Source organism: Callionymus lyra, chromosome 2 (assembly GCF_982586985.1).
Source record: "Callionymus lyra chromosome 2, fCalLyr1.hap1.1, whole genome shotgun sequence".
Lineage (NCBI taxonomy): Eukaryota > Metazoa > Chordata > Actinopteri > Syngnathiformes > Callionymidae > Callionymus > Callionymus lyra.
Genome location: NC_141819.1, coordinates 24916212 through 24937672, shown reverse-complemented (window position 1 = coordinate 24937672; position 21461 = coordinate 24916212). Strand labels below are relative to the sequence as shown.

Sequence of the window (21461 nt, the reverse complement as noted above, 5' to 3'; positions counted from 1 at the left end):
AAGTGATTCCCTGCTTCACTAGCTGTTGAATTAATTGTTTCTCATCTCCGAGCGTTTTTCGGGGACCGAGCCGTGTGTGGGGAGAGATGAGTGATGGAGAAAGCCGAGCGTTACACCTCACAAAGTGTCTCGGCATCTGTCGTGGGCTAAGAGACGAGTTAACACGAGTCACAGTTGAGACAGACGCCGACGCGTCCGAGATAACGTCGGACACGTGCGTCACTCTGGACGTTTTTTAATGCTCGGCAGGCTTGAAACTTTCACTTTTATCGATGATTACTCGTGATTTAACGCGAAGGTTTGTGGAATAACTTCGGCGCTGATAATTAAATTGAACCTTGAATCCCATCATTGAACGTGGAGCTGTGTAACTTCTGCACCGTACACTTGTTGTCTGTTAATTTTCCAGTTCTTTAATTAATCTGGTTATCGTTTAATGGATTCAACATACGTCAGGCGTCCGCCCAAGCAGAACAAACACGTTATATGAGAAAGACGGTGTTTTAATTTTTGTTTCCATAATCAAAACATTCAATTTGAGAAAACAAAATGCAGCTGAGTTCATCCAATTTGATGCAAATGAGTTTTAATTAGATTTCATTTGGCAGCGAATTGAATCAGGCGGGAAATTATAGAGGCGTATTATTGCGCGAGGCAACAAGAGAATATATATGTTGACATGTTGTTTAAACAAGGAGGCGACCGCAAGGATAAGCCCATTCATGTGAAGGGTTTGGGGTCGCGACCCCCAGGCGTCGGCTAACTTCCCCTGACCTTTGACACGAGACTCTTATCGTCTCAAAAGGTACCGCTTTTATTTTGAAATGGCCTCAGAAAACAAGTTTAAAAGTTTGGGGTTTTTTTTGTTCCACAATAGCCAGTGGATGCTCGTCGGCCGCTCTCTTTTCCTCTCTGGCCCCTTCATGTCTCAAAAGTCGTGTCGGCGAAAGTGTCCCGCCGGGGGTCGCGACCCCAGAGTGCCAAACCCGCTGAGAGGAGCCGGCTTTCTCCAGCCAGTTATCTGACGTGATGGAGGTGGCGCCCTCGTTACTGGAGAGTTTATACAGAAGCATGTCAAGAAGAATACGCTCCACTCCTGCGCTGATCAATACACGGGCGCGGGGCTGGAGAAGCTCCCACAGTGGTGGCGGGAGATTAGGAGCGTTTGCTGGGCGGATTAGGAAAAAAAAAATTCTGCTGCTGTTGCTCAGTGCATTTAAACGTTTCTGTAGATTGATTCCTGAATGTATTTCATCCCCTCTTTATCATTGAACTCACATTGTTTATTTAATCTTTATTTTTTTAATAGTTTTTCCTCGTCATCAATCACCTCATCCCTGCCATCCTCCGTTTAAGTCTTTAAAGTGTTTTACCGGGCTCTCCGTCATCTCCACCTCCTCACTCGGTCACATGGAAAATATAATTGCCTGAGATGTGAGCGACTTCATCCTGACTGAAGAGCGAGTGGGTTGAGTGAGGACGGTTGGTCTCGTGTGTGTGTGTAGGACGAGTATTCCACTGTGGTGAATGACAAATACGTGGGTGTATTGATCAGTTGTTGGGGCTCTGGCCAGCCAAGGGAAAGTAATTAATGGCTCTATTTACTTTGATACAAAGGAAACAATAGCGTTTGATAAAGAGGCATGTAGCAGTTTGCAAACAGAACAAAGTCACATCTAGACTTGTGTTATATTTTAGACGGGGTTGAAATGTCTTCTTTATGAGACGTTGACTTCTATGGATCATTCCTGTGCATACATTAGGAAGACGTTGTTGCATTGATACAAAAGTACTCGTAACTAGTCTTAAAAATGAAACCTGTTGGATTTTCTGATTTGTGATCTGAACTATTACTAAGACATCTTTTACAAATATATAGATTAAGATTTTAAATTTGAGACAATATCGATACCAATACTTTCGCTTCGATACCGGTACCTGATCCGGTACTTTCATTTCTATACCAATTTTATGAGATCAATTTGAACAAAAAGAACGTGATTCTACACATCTTGAGTTCAATGTTTTAAGCTTTGGTTAATTTAAACTCAAAGCTGTTTCCTGAAAAAAATGTGATTTCGCAAAAACGTTTCTAAATCTATGTTCACTTTTTCCAAAACGTTTTCAGGAATTTCTCGAAATGCATATTTTTCCATTCGCTCATTACATTTTTTTTCTTCAGTTTGTTTCATTTGTTTTTCCATCAAATGATTATTATGATTATTTGACAATATTTGAAGATATATATAGCTTTATATTCTTGATTTTTAATACGATGTAATCAAGATGAATTATCTTTCATCTTCATCTTTTTCTTTCTCTTTATTTCTCTTTGTTCTTCTTATTTTATTTTGATTATTTTTTATGAAAAATTGCTGTATTTGCTGTGGCTAATTGGAAAAAAAAACAATTTAGTCAATAAAGTTCTACCTACCTACCTACCTTAATAATATATATCCAATGTTTACATCTGCAGTCATGCCTAGCAACACAAAGTTAACATTAGTTTAGCATCTGTAAACGCAACGAAACACACATGTGCAGCTTAAGCGAATCCTTGTTTGGGGTTCAAATTCGGGTCTCGGCATAAAAGAAGGTCAAGCAGCAGAAAAGATGGACGATAACCCTCTTGAATGGTGCTATCACGCCGACATGATTGATCAATTGAATTCCACGGCAGAGAGAAACGTGGGATTAAGTAGAGTATTATACGCACAATGAGTTGAGGCATGATGTTCATTTCAAGTTCATTCCAGCTCCCTCCTGCCACTAGATCAGGCAATCAATAGGAGCCTTGCATATCATATATCACGGCTCGCTTTGCGCCGAGGGGAGAACATAATCTGCCGCAAATTTAGAATGACAGATTAGTACGGCGGCGAGAGCTTTCTGAGATCCAAGGAGAAGTTCTGTAGGCACAGTGTTGGCTTTAGATGTCGCTCGCAGGGATCTGACGGATACTTCTTCCAACACTCTCAACTTCATTCCTGTGTTTAAAGAGTTTTGTTCCGACCAGGGGTGTGTATTGGTGGCGATACGATACGTATCACGATACGGGGGCAACGTTACGATACATTGGGATATTGTAAGAGCAAAGTTGTATTTGTAGTATTGTTCGAGTACTTGGCTCTAGCGTTAAATAATTAACAGACCACATTACACTTGTCGAATCCTTTTTTGAAACCAAAATATACCTAAACTTCAGCTTTAAAACGTATCCTCTCGTCCTCAGTCTTCTCAAGGATCTTGTCGAATTCACTCTTCATTTAGCTGCAGAAAATGTAATAATTGCCACCTAGCGGCCGGGGTTTGGATTGCTACACAAAAATGAACAAACACAATGAATGTTGTCTGTGAAGGTTCTCATTTATCCATGTCGTGGTTATCCAAGGGGTTCAAAAGCGAGTCAACTAGACCGTTTTTTGAACCTCTTGGATAACGATTAATATTTGCATGTTGGTTGCAAACAAAATACATTTAATTTGAATACACACTTTACCAAAATGTAAGTATGATAAAATAAAATGATTTGAAAGCAAATCATTAAATAAATACATTTTGAATAATAATGTATACAGTTCTGTTGGACAAAATAATAAATAAAAAAAGATATATCACATTATCTATAGTGTGTATATATATATATATATATATATATATTCTCACAACCTTCTGACCTGTAGTCTCAGTTTCCAATGGTAAGCCCACATTGTAAATTTACAACAAAATGGTATTTCAGGTCAAAAACAAAAGCTGCCAGGACTGAAGGCTTATTGTGTGCGGGGTTTATTCATTTTCATACTTGATGCCATAACATGTATGTGTTTGCAAGTGATGGTGATCCATCAATTACCGCAGGGCTCCTTGTAGTCGGGGTGCCCGATAAAAGCCAGTAGCTCCACATCCATTAAGTCGTGCACTCAGATCCCCCACAGAGGTGGCGGTAAAAAAGTAGAAGCATGAGGAGAATATCAATCTGAAGTGAAGGCCAGCTTCCCGCGGACAGAGTCTCGATTGTCGCTCTCTCTTCTTGTAGATGGCTCAGATGGTTCTGGCCCAAACAGTGATTCTCAGGGTAGTGTGGAGAGTTTACGGAAACACCTGAGGGCTGATGCCTTCACGCAGCAGCAGCTGGAAGCATTGGACCGGGTCTTTGAGCGCCCCTCGTACCCTGACGTCTTCCCCACATCGGAGCACATCAAACCCGAACAGGTTAGTGGAGCTTCCTTCTCTCAGTCACGTCTGCTCTGTGTTTTTATGGTTTTAAATTTGCATTCACCTGGAGATTCTGGTGCCAATGAGATAAGCTTTCGCATTTTAGTAAAGAACAAAAGTAACAACATTTAATTATAAAACTAGCTACATCTTTATCCAACATCAGAATTAACTTCATTTTGCAAGTGATGTAAGAACAAAACCGTAAAACATCATAGATTCCAAAGTTTCTCTGGAATTCCTGAACATCCTAAAGCAAAATTAAAGATGTATCTGCTCCAGTGGTCCTCACGCAAAGTGGGTAACACCTATATTTAGAAACCGTGTGTGTCATCTGGAAGTATTTCTGACACCTTGAGCACTATGATGTGTTCTCTGTCTGTGGGTGAGCGACATATTCCACTAGTTTACCTTTGACAGGTCACATGTTGTCATTCCATTCACTACATTAGTCAGTAGTTTGTACTGTTTAAACATTTCTCAAACAAATATTGGAGAATACTCTATATAATCAAATATGTACCATTCATTTAAATGTCAATGTAATGTATAATTGTGTTCAAATCATGATTTCTATCTCAATACAAACCCATAATTGTTTTGGTTCCTGGGACGACTTGTCACACGTGTTCCCCGAAGGTTCCCTCGAATTAAAGCAAAGAAAACCTAAAGCTGTGCTTCTGGTCTGCATGTGGAATACTAGAGGGATCACCAGCAAAACTCCCACTTCATATTGATTTCCTGATAAAAATCACATTCTTTGTCCCCTGTAATTGTGAATAACAGCGAGGCAGCCTGAGATTCATCAATACGTACGTTTTCTCTCTGAGCTCTAGTCCTGACAACATCAGGTTCGGTGACGTACGACACAAGATTAGGATTTAATTGGAATGTATTAAGTAGAACTCTAGGACATATGGTTAAAAAATGTATGATGGAATTAAAAAAACAATCCTTTTATTAAGTTAAACAAACGAAACATTTTGCCATAAAAAATTATAATAATTAGAAAACCCCTCACAAACACTAATAAAGGTAGTTTATTATACTTAATGGACTAACAACAGAAATAATCATAGGTGCTAAATAAACTAATTATTTGAATTTATTTATCTATATTTTTTTAATTTAATCTATTCTATCTATAAATCTTGCGCAAAATCTGCCAAGAAAAACCCTCAACTTATTTTTAGTTCATTCATGTTTTCACAGTACACTGTAACAATAACATCAAGAGAGCATGCTCACTTAAAAGTTTATATTACAATTAAAAAAAAATAAGAGCTAATAGCAACACATATACAATTATAAACAAGTTTATCTTTGGAACTGTCAACTTTGTTCAAGTTTTTAATTATGAACTATGAATTGAACTAATACAAAAAATAATTTGAACTTTGAGCTAGTTCACATAAAAACTGAACTTCCCAAACACTGATTACTAGTATTGTTTTAATGTATGTTTAACTGCTTAAAGGTGCTGAAAAAACTTCTCTTCTTCACTTATTAACAATTAATCACAACTTCAATATTGTCGTTACTCTTTGATCATGTTTAACAACATTGATCCTAATCTATACAAACCTACTTAAAATATTTAAATAAATAATGTGATGATGATCTCATGAATGTTGAGTTCAGTCTGTTTTTATATTCAATTATTTTAATTATTAGATTTTTTATTTCATTTTTGTGTTGAATGTCAAGTAGCAAATGTGCCATATTTTATTTTTTATCTGAACCCACTTAAACATTGAAACTATTCTTTAATTGACTTATTTAAACATCTTTTATAAACAATAGGTTATGTAACATCCAAAGAAGCAGTTTTTAAAGATGGTTCTTGTTGGGTGTGCTCATCGAAGTATGATTCATTTCATGAGCTCTGTTATTTCTCAACTGTCTACGTAGTTCAAGACTCTCAAGTGCAAATACACAACAGAGCTCGGGAACAAAGAGCCCGTAACAGAACCCAGACTATTGCTTATTAAAGCAGCGGGTTTATGACAATGGATGCCCTTTATTTACTTTCATGATACCATTAAACAACAAGAGACTATTCGTTCCTCAGATGAGACTACAAGTCATAAAGCAAAAGCAGTCGTCTAATTGAGTTCATTTTAATTTCTCCGCGATCGGGGCGAATTAGGCAGGTGATAAATCAGTGGGACAGGCCTCACCTCCAGAAGAGGGCCTAATTTGCAGCTAATTACAAAACTGATTTCTACTGGAAGATCAATACCAAAACCAATTGGAAATGACTTGCAATCACAAAGAGCATTAAAAGGCAGGGAGGGTGGGGGGCTTGGACTTTAAAAAAAAAGGGGGGGGGATCCTGGAACGGACCAGAAAAATCAGCTCTAATTTAATGCGATATTAATCAGAGTACTTTTCCTCTCATGGGCGCCTCACGTATGGAGAATGTGGCCCTATTAGCCAGTGTCTGGGCTCCATAGTGAGGCATTAAAAAGCCATTCTGGAGATGCAAAACTCAATGGATTGCCCCCTCCCACACTTCTGTCAGCCAGTTGGTCATCCTTTTCAGGCCCGTCTTCTCAGCTGCCCCCTCCTGCTCTTTATCTGCATGATAAAACGTCTGTTTGGCGTCTGAAGCCGTTGAGAATAGAGGAAAACATCCGACATTGTGCCAGTGAACAGTTGTAGCAGACAATTAGAGTTTATCGGTGATAGTGGCAGACAAGAGCGGGGTCACAGGCACCCCCCCCCCCCCCCCCCCCCAGTGGGATTGAGGCCCACTGAGCTAATCGAGGCCCACTGAGCTACACGGGCTCACGCTGGACTCTGAGCAAACATTGTCAGACGCTCAAATCTCATTATTATACACTGGACGACATCTGCTTATCCAATAGAGAATGTCAACAAGACAAATGGAATCACTTTCGTTTGGTAGAAAAAGTGAAGGAACAAAATCCCTGTAAAAAAAAGGTACAAAATGAAGAAAATATACATAGAACAAAATAAAATATTTATTAATTGAAATATGTATGTACTTAAATATAATTATACGTATTTAAAAAACAATAATTGTTATATATACTTATATATTGAATTCATTGTATTTTAGTTTATGAATTTATTTTTATTCCATTCCATATTATTTAATTAAATATATTCTGTACGGCCACCACAAAACAATCCTGGAAATAAAAGTTTTCTGATTCTAATATACAATGCAATACAAAAGATTAAAGCAAAATATTAATAGAAGTTATATTGTTAATGGTAATGTTAAATATATAAATTGATTATATAGTTTTAATTTGGTGATGTAAAATATGATTTATTTTACTATTTTATTATTATTATTGGATTATTATTTGTATTTAAGAACTTTTATTTATTTTAACCAAACACCTTATAAATAACATTATTTTTTAAGGAAACTTTTCAGAATATACATTTCCATCGTTCATATATAAATAAATAAAATAAACTTTCTTTGACCTAAAATGATGATTTTCAACCTCGGATCAAGACCTGTTAGCGGCGCGTTTGGTTTCTCTTCACAAAAGAAAGAGTGGGATTCTGAGGTGGTCTTAATGAAAGGCCAAAGTGGGCTGTGATTCCACGAGGACCACATGGTGCGACCGCCACAAAGCACAAGTGCTTCTCCCTTGGCTGGTCAGGGGTTCGACTCCAGTCAAGCACAAAAGGGCCAGCTGATGCCTTGGCTTTTCATTCATCTCCAAATCCCACTTCCTCTCAGACAATACGAAAAAATACATTCATGATATGCTTGAACTACCTTCGCGCACACACACACACACACACACACACACACACACACACACACACACACACACACACACACACACACACACAATGCTCTGACACTTGTGTGGAAAACTTAATGGATGAGGGGGAATGGAGGTTTGCATCCAGTTTTTGTTGTGTAATGATTCAACTGTCCCTTTTTTCCCAGGCTAATGAGTACTCGCTCCCTGCCCTCAATTCCAGCCTGGACGAAGTCAAGCCCAGTCTATCCTCCAGCGCCAACCCAGACCTGGGCCCCAGCGTGTCGCAAAGCTACCCTGTAGGTAAGATCAAGTGCCACACAGTTCGCCTTCACGCTGCCACGCCACCGCTTCAGCTGAGGGTCAGTCCATATCCTGTAAAGCTTGTACCACACGGACGAATTGAAAATCTGCCAATAAAAAAAGCCCAAACCCCAAAAGTGTGAGGACTTTTTTGATACACTCTGAGCTGAAAAAGTGGTCCATTGACACGATGAAGGGTGAGCAGCTGTCTGGTGCTTCGTCCGACCAGCGTGTCGGCGCCATTGAAACCTCTTTAACGGCATCTCAAAAAGAGAGTTTCTATACAAACATAACATGTCGCCACCGTAAAACATAGACGCCACATCATACTCCCACGCAAACACCAACACAAAAAAGAAGTGCATCGATGAGTAAAACATGTTTAAAAACATATTTATGAACTGTTAAAAATGAGCATGAATGAGTGACTGAGCGCTGCATAACAATAGATTTCAAACCAATACTTCCACTATTACTACATCTTGGTCCATGTCCATCGGTTGAGATTTGTTTTCTCCTGTCATTCTCTCGTGAGATATTGTACGTCTGCTCATGATGAATTGAGTCACGGTGCATTCAAATGTGGTTACACATAGTTTGTAAATGAGTGGCTAACATTTCTACTACTCACGCTATCATGTATTTGTGTCCGTTAGCATAGCTTCTACCTTTGCACTTTGCTATATGTTTTTACTAGCAAGCTAACAATGATGTCCTCGTCATTGCTGAGACTACTACATCAATTTAATTGGAATTCAATACGACTAACATCTTCGACTATGTTGGCACATCAGTTGGCATCCTTTCAAGCTAGCATAAAGCTGCTTTGTTCCACATGTTTGAAACATTATTTTAATTAAAATATATATATAAAAAAATGTTTTAATGGCAATTATGTTGATTTAAATGTCTCTTGAATATATATTGAACCTCTATTGTATCATCAGTATGTGTCTGTTTGTACAAAACTCTCTTTTTATTTAAATATTTACTTTAGAGAATGGCAACGCCCACTGAAAACACTTTCTGGAGATGTAATCTTGTTTACCATAACCATCGTGTGTCATTTATCCTGGAAGTCTCCACCTCCAAGGGACTCATTGTATAAACAAAGTGTGGCGTGATTACAGCTGGCTTGAGGAGGAGTGAAGCCATTATTACGTCATAATGGACTCCGCTCTCGTAACCTCTCGTTCGCTGAGATTTCAGACAGGGGAGAACCTTATCAACTAATAAGTACAAAACATGGTCATGATGAGAGACTTACTGCATCTTGGAGAGAAAGACGTCAACATTTGAAACATGTGAGTGAGTCAGGAGAGTTATTTTTTCACATTAATTGCTCTTTAAAAGCACAATTGCATCATTTACCTGTGGAAGTGCGTCGAACTAGAACGCGGCTGTGCTTCTTGTTTCCGATGTGTTGACACACAAACAGCAGTTCAATGACACAGTGAAGGGTTGGCGGTTGCCTGGCGTTTCTGCTGAGCCAGCAGGTTCTGATGAGCGACATTAGGTGCGGTGAGTGAGTGCGGGACCTCTGGGTGTCAGTAGATCAGAACTATGACTGCGGATCGGATCAAGGTCTCACACCAGCAGGTCTCGCCGCCGCTGTGTTGCTTCCGTGATTTGTTCGCCACCAGACGGTTGGTGTGTCTCGGAGCACGAGTAATGTGCCTCCGTAAATACGCTCTGGCATTTCTGGCGCCTAACTCTTAACACCATGATCATTTATTTCAGCGCCCCCATCCCCCCTTTCCTCCTCGTTCCCTCGCTCATGCTTCCCTCCTTCTCTCCTTGTCACAGTTAATGACCGCCTGGCTAATTGAAATATTGTGTCGCTGTTGTTGATGTGTTATTACCCAGAAGAAGGTTAAGTTACAGAAAGTAAGTCCTGTCGGCTTGATGTTAATATACACATTTTTTTTTGTTTACATTTCTATAGTCATCAGAAGTGGGGCGCTAGTAAATCGCAGCACATCCAACCCCCCCCGCTCGCTTCTCAGATGATGGCCGGCCAGTCTTATGAGAGAAGAAAGGCTCTTTTCTCATTAATATGTGGGAGGTAGATTCCCCTGGAAGGCCCCCGAGAACAAGGTGTGCAGTCGTCCTTTGTCCACGACCGCCCTTGAATGCAGGTGTTTTTGTTTTGCACCTGACGTCATTTAGAGAATATAATGTGTCCACGTGGCTTGATGGTGGAAAGTCTTGATTGATTTTATTCAGTCAAACTCAGACCTTCTTAGTGACCACAATACAGTCCATGTGGAAGGTCTGTTTGTAGCCTCGTACAGTCTTTGCTAAGTGACTTAAGTCTTCATTCATGTTTACATCCAGGACCGCTTTTACTTCGGAATCATGTAGTTATTCAGACAACATTTAAAATAATCAGTTGGTATTTAATGAGTTAATTATTAGTTTCACTACCAGAATATTTTAGGATACTTTTCTCTAATTTCACTTTTCTTTTGTTCCTTTTGGTCCAGTGAATTCAAGTCACTTTCAAGAAATATTGACAAATATGCCGGACATTACAAATAAAAAACAACTATCTGGCTAATTCTAGGATCTATTTGATACTAAGGTAGACTAAGTATAATATTACAGTAATATAATGGTCAAGGGAAATGAATCAGAGGATAATAAATAAACGTGTGTTTCAGTTGAGGTGAGCTTGTGCTGTGTAATGTTAACTAACTCAACAGTGAAGTTCAACTCAAACATTAAAACTAGTTTTTCACCTTTTAAAATGTTTTAAATATAAAAAAATAGATATATTTTCTATAACTTTATGCTGACAATGGATATATACTATTATTAAACAAAAAATATTAAGTTTGTGGACCTTTTAGAGAATTGGTTAAACCAATATCAATACAAGTAAATAAAGACAACGTAAGCAAAAGTACTTTGTTGTTCATGTCAGCCAAAAAACATCTCTCTGGTGTTTCATTTCTATTTAAAAACTGAACCACTTTCACAGTGTTTTCAGCGAATAAACTCTTTCTGGAAAGGCTGACCCGTGCTGTTGAGACATTTTTATTTGTGCAGGCTTTTCTCTGAATATCTAGGACTCCTGTGTTTGTCTTATGTGTCTTAATCTTTTAAAGTATATATTTTAACTGTGTATTGTTTTTGAAAGGCACTTTACAAATAACCTTTACTTTCTTACTTACTAACATCTGTTTTTTATAACAGTAAATATTTATTACTCGAAAAAAAAAGAAAAGGAAAATCCATAAATGATTAAATGGAATTTTGTTTTCTAGTTTGTTGTTTTACGAAAACTTTATGATGACCTTGAAAGCTGTTTTGGAAAAGAAACAACACAGCATGTTTTTGTTTTTTTATAGTTATCAGATGTTGGAATTGGACAAAGCGGTGATTAGTTCTCGGTTAATTGGTTCCTCTGCCTGGTTTTGTATCCGCGCCGTCGCTCGTGTGGACCACAGGTGATATCCAGGTGTGCGATCCTCTCCACTGAGCGTTCCGGGGAGTTTTAAGCTGTGCGGGGAAGTCGTAAATTACGTGCAGCATTTAGGCCGGGATCCAATTTCGAATTAATTGTGCCTTTTACAGGGCGGGGGCGCTAGAGATTAGCTCATCCTTAAAATGTTTTTTCAGCACCAATTAAAAAAAAAGGCCTTCAGTTATTGATCTTGATGATTCTTTTTTTTTTTTATGACCAAAGAATTTGCATAGCCTATTAAAAATGAATGATTCATGACGAGCCGGCTGCCAGAGATCAGGATCCTCCGTCAGAGTTGCGAGATAGAAATCTTTTGTGTCCACCACTGATCCTATTAGGGCTGAAAAGTAGCAGGCTCAAATAAGAAAGGGATTTAAGGGCATTGTGCACATCATCGCAATTCAGTGGCAGGAAGCCACTTCCATTAAAAGTGTTTTCTGCTGGCTCCCTCTCCCCCACATTAATGCTGTATTACCTGCTAAATAGTCCCACTTACCCAATAAAAAACACCAAAGGGCTCCATGAATATGAGGAAGGGACAATTGCACATTGTGAAGTAATTTCTATTGTTGATATGGGAAGTCATTTCTGTGATGAATTCCCTCCGAGAGATGGATTTTCAACCCAAGTGCTTCGTATTCTTTTTCATTCAAACTGTTTAAAATTCAAATAGTGTGAGCCTTGGGTGAATTTATGAAAAGCAGGAGGAGGAGCTCTCAACTTTTTCTGTGTCATTTTCTTTTTTTTTTTTTTTGTTGAAGAAATAGAAGGAGAGATGGCCTCGATACGGATGATTGTCCGCCGCTCTATACAGAGTTTCCTCTCAATCCGTCGCAGACAACCTGTTTTCTTGATGATGCTCCAGACTTAAGAGCCATCAAGAGTGTGGAGACGATTCCCTTGAGCATTCAGTGGGAGTTGAACGCATCTCAACTCCGTGCCGAGGACTCTTTAAACAAATCCCCCGCTGGGCCTGTTAATGGAGGCCCGGGATGGCTTAAAGCCCTCGTGTCAATAACACTTCTCCCCTTCAAGCTGCTACTTCTCAAGCACTTCCTGTTATTCTTTGCAACTTAGATTCAATTAAGGATGTTTGAGCCACAACACAAAGAGCCACCAAATCCTGCTCAGAAATGAGTGTTTGTTTCATCGTCACAAAAGCAACCTTTGAGCACACATTTGCTAATGAATGACTTTGAGCTCGCGTTTGGGGAATTAAAGCAATTTGGCTCTGCAAACATTCTTTACTTAGTTGTAATTAATTAGGGTGCTGAGATTTTTTGGCTGCTGATAGATTGTCTGCATATAGCCCAGAAAATGGAGGTCAAAGATTTTTTTTTGTTGTTGTTGTTGTTGTTGTAGTTGTAGTGAACATGAAGGTGTCCCTGTTGTGATGAATCCTAATAGGCTCGCGAGCCAAAGACACAAAGATGACCTTGATAACGTGCCAAATAAAGAAAGTATTTATTTATTTCCACGCTATGAATCTGGAGAGTCAAACGTTGAGCTTTCCTGTCACGTTCTCGGGAAGAGGGCGACTACTACACCCTTGATATGTCCTGTGTTTGGGTTAAAGAAAATTGTATTTTAAAGTCAAAATTAAGGGGATGTAAAACAATGTTAACACCCAAAACTCGTATGTTAAATGACTAACCTGATAGTCCTAAAAATGAGCCAACAGTGCAGCTAGCTTTTCACGAATAAGACACACAACAAACCCGGAAATTCAACACAATAATTAACTTGCATTAAACATCTTAGTGATATCATAGGTTTTAGCTTTGGGTTTTTTTTAAATTATGTTGTTGCGTTTGTCGTTTATCCAGCGAACCATGAACTAATAAGATCACTTTAGACATTTATTTATTCTTCCCAGACTGGGGACATTTTTGGTGTAGAAACAGGAACATTTTTAAAAAACATAAAAATGAGTATAACAATTTAATATGTAATTACTAAATAATAATGTTAAACTATCAAAATAAAAAATGACCATTACAAACAAAAAAAAACAGTAGCGTTTCCTGTTTTTGACTTTTGTATAAATTGTACTCCTTTTTTATACTTGTATTTATCTGTATGTTATTCTGTTGTCTTCTGTCTTGTTGTTGGTATTGTCATTTACCAAAGGAACCTTTCAAATGGATTGATAAAGTACTATCCATCTATCCAACTCTGGACCAAACAATGCTAGCACCAGCTGTATTGTTACGATGTAAGAAAATGATAATAGCTTCCTGTTTATTCCCTAGTTTCCTGTCGATTTGAACGTCTGGTTCAACTCAATGTACTTTTGTTTGTACAAATATAATGTCAAGAAGAAGAATAGATGATCATAGTTTAATTCAAGAACTTATATCTAGATATATTTTTCCATAATAACTAAGTTCTTACATCAATAGCCACACGTTGTACTGACAAAAACAATGTTTTTAAGCTGTTAGTTGAATTATACAACCAGGAGTTAAGACACCGATAAAAGCGTTAAAAGAAACTTTTTAAGGATGTATCGCTGAATAGGTTGAGAAGTCGCCGAGTCATCAGAACGTGCTGGTCTGTATCAAGTGACTCCATCAAGTCTCTCTTTGTGAACGGAAAACGACATAAGTAGCAGCCTGTGCTGGCGTTGACTCAGGGAACAGTCAGAGGAAAGAGACAATATAAGGGAGTCGGTGGTTTAATGAGAATCTGGACACACATCTCTGTTGTAAAAACAACAAAGCCTAGGAAGCAGCTAATGAGGCTATCATCGCTGTACACAGAGTTCTCCCAACCGGCGCCTCTCGGAAAGCCTTAAAAGGGACATAAAGCAGCAGTCACAGAGCTGCTGGCTCTCGTCACCCAGTGCAACAAAAACAGCCACTATTTTATCATCACTGTCGACTTGTGACCAAACAACCGCAGTCCGGCCAAACGCGCACGGCAGAGCATGTACGCGGCGACCAATCACTTTTACTGCAGCGTAGCTCCTGTAGTTAAAAACAAGGACTTCCGTCGCCGCGTTTGATCTCAAATATCTATCAGACCTTTAATGCTGACGCTGCAGATTTCCTCACCTTAAATAATCCTGCTGGGATGTAAAGTTTGCGACGGTAACAGAATTAATCTGGTACCTTCGCTAGTTCATCTAAATTATTATTAAATGATCTGTATGATAAAGTCATATTTTAAATGAAAGAAAGACAGTAAATACCATGATAATGATTGAGAAATATGATCTATAAATGTAAGATTAAAGCAGTGGTTGATCACCAACAATGAATCACGTCAGCGTCTGTGTAATGTTGACGCTCCGGTGCGTCCGGTACGCTTTTGGTTCGTCAAATTGAAACGGTTCTGAAGTTGGAGCCGCCAGAGAAAAAAAAAGAAAACAAAACAATCTCTTTGGAGGAAACTTTTCATTTCAGGACTTTAGGCTAATGAAGGTTTAAGACAATTTGTGCTGCCTAAATAAAGGAGGGATTATGTCACACACATGCCTGCCCCGGGGCCCGCGGGCCCCCCACCTGCTCCCTCACGCCCCCCCACCCCCTCACCCGCCTCACCCTCACCGCCTTTGACTTATGTGCACTGGCTTGTGACAAACGAATTCTTCTTGTAAATGAAAAGTCCAGCATGACCTCAGTCCTGCACTGACTCGCGGTGTCGTAGCCATCAGTGCAGACGTCGAGAACATTGTGATCAAGAATACACTTCATAGTGAATCTCTACTAATGTTTGTTTCAACATTTGGACGGACTTAATTCTTTTGTCGGTGGAAAAAGTGCGACTCGTCACCGCCGTCAGTAGCAGATCAGACATTGTTGGAAATTGTCCTTTAATTAAGAGGGACTTTGAATGGAATCAACCAACAAATACTTACTTTTAGTTTGTTTCCTTGTTTTTTTCCAAGTCCTCCTTTATTCCATCATTATTATTTATCTATTAATGTAAATTTCTAGCAGGAAACTATTATCCCAGGGATCATGTTTGCGGGTTTCAGTAGCCGTAGGGCTCATTCATTTACCCTCAATTACACTCTTAACACGCGTGTGTTGTGTAGAGATTAAATTGTGTAACACTGTTTGATGTTTGATGAAATCAAGAATAAGATATTCTTATAATTTGCAGTACTAACGTCATTCATTGACAACACTTATTTGATTTGGCTTGTACTGTATATAAGCAAGAAGAATACGTTTACAAAAAGTGACATACATTCATAATGATGGATATTTGGAATAACATCCTTTAAATCCTAATGTTAGTTAACATTTACTGCCTGGTCTTTTGTGTTTGTATTCAACTATAAATACTACAGATACAAGAATTAAACTCATGTATCTATCAGATCGTTCTAATCAAGAGATTAAAAAGTTATATTTTCTATCATTCTGTGACTCTTCATATCCAGAATGAACAGTGTTGCTTCAAGCGAAGCCACCATGGTAAGGGCAGAAGGACAAACAACACCTACTTTGTGGTGTCAGGCTGCACTTTGTCCACTAGTACCTCATTAAAGTTCGGGAGCTGATCTCTTTCTCTTTGAGCCCCGATGGCTCTCACCAAGACAATATAGCGGGGGCCTCTTCTACAATGGCCCCTGTGCAGATTGGGGCTACGTGGTGTAATCCAAACATCCCGATGGTCAGTGAGGACAACCCAACCGTCAGCCTCAATTACCGAGCTGAATATCTGCAGGCGGGCCGGTGACGCTGTGCCGAGGGGCCAGTTTTAACAGAAGAAGAGACAGGAGGCTTGTTGATCGTCAAACACTGCCATTTTGAGTTGGATGGATTCACTTCCTCGTGTTTGCTTATTAGTCTAGTTTGAATGGCAACGTCACGTTTCTTTCTCAAATATTGACATTTATGGGATAATCCCGATCAATTAAATCATCGAGGTTTATGGATGTATAGGCTTGAGTCAAACTTTAGGCCCGGATGCCAATGTCGGTTCCTCCCGAAACCGTTTTAAAATAATTTTAAAAATGCTGAAAGCTCAATATACTGCTAGCATTGTGACCGCTATGAAAGATTTACCTTTTTTTATTAACTTTAAACTTTATTAACTGAACCGGATGGATTTAAATATAATGATAACATTTATATAAAAAATAATAAAAATCAGAAAACTTTTATTGCCAGTGTTGTAAACACAAAACAGGAATTTGTCATTGTGAAATAATACGAATGAAATAAAAAGAGATTAATAAAATAATAAACAATACATCAAAATAAAATAATAAAAATTACCATAAAATGGCATATCAAAAATGTAAAAAAAAATTAAACAATATTCATGATCCGGAGCATCTAGCTGGAGAGAGTTAAGACATTATTTTATTATTTATTTTATTACATTTGCAGGATTAAAAAAAATTCCAAACACCACAGGTCACACTCCACATCCTTATTGGTGTTTCCTCATCTCGATTTTGAGGTCAAATAAATGTCCAATGTTTTTTAGTTTTTTGCTTGTTTAATTATTTTTTTTGTCTTTGTTGTTGTTTTAATTCAAACGTATTTCATATTTAATAGGATGTCTCATGTTGTCACCATGTGTAGATCTAGAAGCTCACACTGACCCCGATTTTCAACTTTTTTCTAGCAAGTTATATTAACATGTAATGTTGATTGATGCAAAGTTTTGAGCCCATTTCTCAAACTTTCAAGCGTCTTCATCTATTTTTGTTGGAGGAAGCTGGTCTACCATGAATTCCACAGAACTAATGTCGTCACCTTAAAGACCTTAAACAAAAGGAAATAATAAAAGTGGGTCAATGGTGAAACCTAATGAATATATTAACAGATGGTATTGTTGTGTGTCCTCAGGTCGGGACATGGCCAACACAACCCTGCCCGGGTACCCCCCTCATGTCCCCCCCACGGGCCAGGGCAGCTACCCGACCTCCACGCTGGCCGGCATGGTTCCTGGTAAGTGGCCCCGGCTCTCGTCGTCATTAGCGCCCGTTTAAAAGCGCGGCCTCACCCAGAAAAAAGAACCACTTGTCGCAGAAGCCGAGGGAAGCGACTTCAGCGGCAAATTAGGTGACGATTATTGACCCACTGAGCAAGAGGCCCGGTTCTATTACCTCTGTGCGTATGATTGGATGGGACAGGCTGAATAAGTGATCAGGGACGTGCGAGATGACGGTCCTTCCTGCATTCCTCTCCGGCATTATTGGCTCATTATTTCTGCAGCGACGCTCAAACACGTTATCTGCTTCTCAACCTGCAGTTCAGGTTCACAGGCGGCAGTTTAGGGTCAAAAAACAGACATGGGGGTGGGGGGGCTTGTAAAACACAGACCTGTGTTTCATTGTCAAGATACTTTTTTTTTTGTCTGTTCAGGAGCATCACACACTCTCGCCTTCACACACCGTTGATGTGATTAAAGCACACAGCCGGGGCGAGCAGTGAAGTGTGCGCTGTGTTGGAATATCATTTAGCAATCACACAGACCATCACTGGCTGTTCCTCTTCCCTCCATTACAAAGAGTTACGATGACATGTTTTGTTATCGCCTCGGCAGTGGGGGTGATATTTACTGTGCCTGTCCCTCCTGTGGGGGTTCTGAAGACGGCTAATCGCACAGGAAGTCTACAGACACACACAAAACAGACACAGACCTTCTCCTACTTTGTGTTCCTAATGTGAGAAGATTGTTCAACCACTGGAGACTTGGAGTAGAGCCTTGTTTGTAGACACTAGTCCGTCAGAATTATTTTGAAACCCCTTTTTAAAAAACAGACATTTTAGAAGTTAACTTGTTTTAAAAAAAAAAACAATACTTTGTAATAATAATAAATAAATACATTTATTTTTTATTGTTTTTTATCTTTCAATTAAATGCTATTTTTTTGGTTTGTCTCATCCAGTTTTTCTCTTTAAACCTTGTGTAAGCTCAGGGTCAAGATGACCCGAAGGCCCGAAAACATATCCTTATTGTTTTAACCCTTGTGTTGCTTTTGGGTCAACTTGACCCAGAGAAAACACTTTCTAACATTTCTTAACTTCAGTCTTATATCTCATATCAACGATTGATAAACAGTCCTCAACCATTTTCTAATGAAATCATAGATGAAATACATTGATACATTTTTTAGGTAAAAAAAAAAGGTTACAACTGAAGATTTAATTCTATTTTTTATACAAACAACAGAGTTTGAGATCAAACTTTTTCCAGATGAAACCAAGGAAACGTGGCGGAGTAGGGAATCAAGAGCAGGGAGAGAAAGAATGAGCAGATATCCGTAAACGGGACGAGGGGGAAGAAGAAACCTCACTGTCACATCCTGTATTGTTACGTGTTGCATAGCTTAAGTGAAATGAAAAAGAAATAAATTACTTGCTTGAGTGGCCCCACATCGATGACTATCATTTTCCCTCTCAAATTGCATCCTGTTTTGAATGATGAGAAATGACTGTGTGTGTGTGTGTGTGTGCATGTGCGTGTGATGGTCTGGCACATTGAAATGCTAATTGATTTGTTGTTTTGTCTTGCAGGCAGCGAGTTTTCAGGGAACCCCTACAGTCACCCACAGTACACCACCTACAACGAAGCCTGGCGGTTCGGAAACCCGGCGTTACTAAGTGAGTACAAAAGCCTTCACCTCAGTGGACGGTCGGGTTCAGTTACATTTTGAATTAGTGAAACTATTCTGGTTATACCTCTTTTATATCCACATGGACTCGTCATTTTAATTTAAACTTCAAGTCCATGGATAAAAGTACAACCCTCAGACCCTTCAGCCCATTTTTTATAAGATAATTGCATCTTTTATATATAGTTTAATGTCGTCCAATTTCATTTAAAATAAAAGCAGCTGAAACTTCCACTATAAGAGTGTCGCGTGCACTTCAGTAATAATGTTGTTGCCGAGACGTAAGTTAGCGTTTTAATCTCTTGTATTTCTTTAAGTAAATATTCAACAATTCAGGATGAGTAAGCAAATGATCTTTTCCGAGTGTTTATTTATGCTTTAATTGGATTTGAAAGATTGAAAAGAGCTTGAACGGGTGAATCTTGGCACCGGGATTCGCTCTATTATCGTGTTTCCAGTGCCAACAAAATCACTGCCTCTGCTGCCAAATGGAAAAATGCATTGTTGCAAATGACAACATTGATTTTCTTTCCTTCATCGGACTGAAAAGAACGACTTGTATGTCTTAATGATCAACAAATGTATATTAAATTGTATATTAATGTTACCTTCATGCGACATAATCTTCTAATTATATTTGAGTAAATATTAATCAAAACAAGTTTTCATGAGTTAATTACGAGAGCGTTGGTCCGGTGTGTTCGGTCACATGGTCGTTGATTTCAAACTAGTATCATTAAGTTAAAACATATTTTCGATTTTACCAAACTAATTATCAGACAATGGAATTTATGTCGTTTAATAATGAATGTTTGTGACAACATTATTAAAGCTATTACAAAAAGTTGACTTACAAAAGAAATTGTATAATTGACTTTATTTTTGTATTATTGAACACTGTTGTGTAAGATTAACAATATCCACTATATTGCTAAAGAAAAATGGCAAGAAGAATAGAAAGAATAATAGGTCTGGGTATTCACTGTATGTACTTTTATCTTGAGCAGACGTTTATAATGTTTTTTTTTAAATATTCTAATTCTAGTCTAATTTTAATTAATTGATTTTATTGGTAAAGTTATTTATCTATTCCTTGTCATTTGTGTTATGGTCTAAATGTATAACATAAAGTAATGTAATCTTGTTTTCTTCAAACAATGTTTATCAATCTAGAAGAATTTAGTGTGTATGATGTGAGTAACAGACAGAAAAGAAAACATGGAATCCCTCAAATCACTGTTCATGTCAGTACAATGTCTAATAACTATTGATGTAAGAACTTTTTATTATCAAGAAAACATGAAAAATATCTAGATATCACATCTTAAATTGAACTATTATGATTAATTTTTCTTCTTATCTTTCTATATGTACAAAAACAAATGTAGATTTAGTGGAACGAGACGTTCAAAGTAACAAGACACAGATAGAAACAAGAGTGTAACATTCATTTGTGACTGTCCTAAGAAGGTGTGCTGGTGTCTGGTGGTGGCCGGTCACTGCTCAAATGTTCATCAAAGCCTCTGTTGTGGATACAAATGGTGCGTTCTTCTGTTAACTTCCAGGTTCCCCTTATTATTATAGTGCCGCATCGAGAGGCTCGGCCCCGCCCACCGCTGCCACTGCCTATGACCGTCACTAGTTACCATGGAAACCAAATCCACCTGCAGGACCACGGCCTCAGCCTCCACGTTGCCCCGGTTTGAGCCCCTCCGGACACCCGTCAGAGACGGTCTGGAAACTCACCTCCAAGCTTTTTTTTTCTTCTCTTTTTGGACGTGGAAAGCCAAAAAAAAAAAAAAGACTGACAGCAACAGGGGCGGACTCTTCCGGGCTGGATAAGAAAAGACTAACGGTTTCGATTGACCCCTTGGATCCATACTGTACATTCCGGAGCTTAAAATGTAGCAGCATCGTCCCCCCCCCTCTCTCCTCATCCCCCCCTTCTTCCAGTTAACCATTTAATTTATCCATCCACACGTCACGCATGAGAAACTCCGGACACGTTCTCTGTGATACACAATCAAGATGTAAAAATAAGAGTCGTGGGGCGGGTGTGGTTCATCACCTGTCTCTTTTTTTTAAAAACTGCTGAAAATGATTTCTTTTTTGTTGATATTTTGAAAACAGACTG

At 38.7% G+C, this 21461-nt stretch overlaps 1 protein-coding gene across 2 annotated transcripts in view; it reads left to right on the top strand.

Annotated features, from left to right (window-relative positions):
- The window catches only part of pax2b (paired box 2b), a 33626-nt gene extending 12389 nt beyond the window's left edge, over window positions 1-21237 (top strand). The window contains exons 6-10 of one of the 2 annotated variants that reach the window (XM_087784274.1): window positions 4037-4212; window positions 8159-8273; window positions 17556-17657; window positions 19230-19316; window positions 20912-21237. In XM_087784274.1, the coding sequence (XP_087640400.1) occupies window positions 4037-4212; window positions 8159-8273; window positions 17556-17657; window positions 19230-19316; window positions 20912-21033 (602 nt within the window). In that variant the 3' untranslated portion in view covers window positions 21034-21237. Of the gene's footprint in view, window positions 1-4036; window positions 4213-8158; window positions 8274-17555; window positions 17658-19229; window positions 19317-20892 lie in introns of both variants that reach the window. The other variant, XM_087784275.1, reaches the window with a different exon arrangement.
- The last annotated feature ends 224 nt before the right edge of the window (window positions 21238-21461 follow it).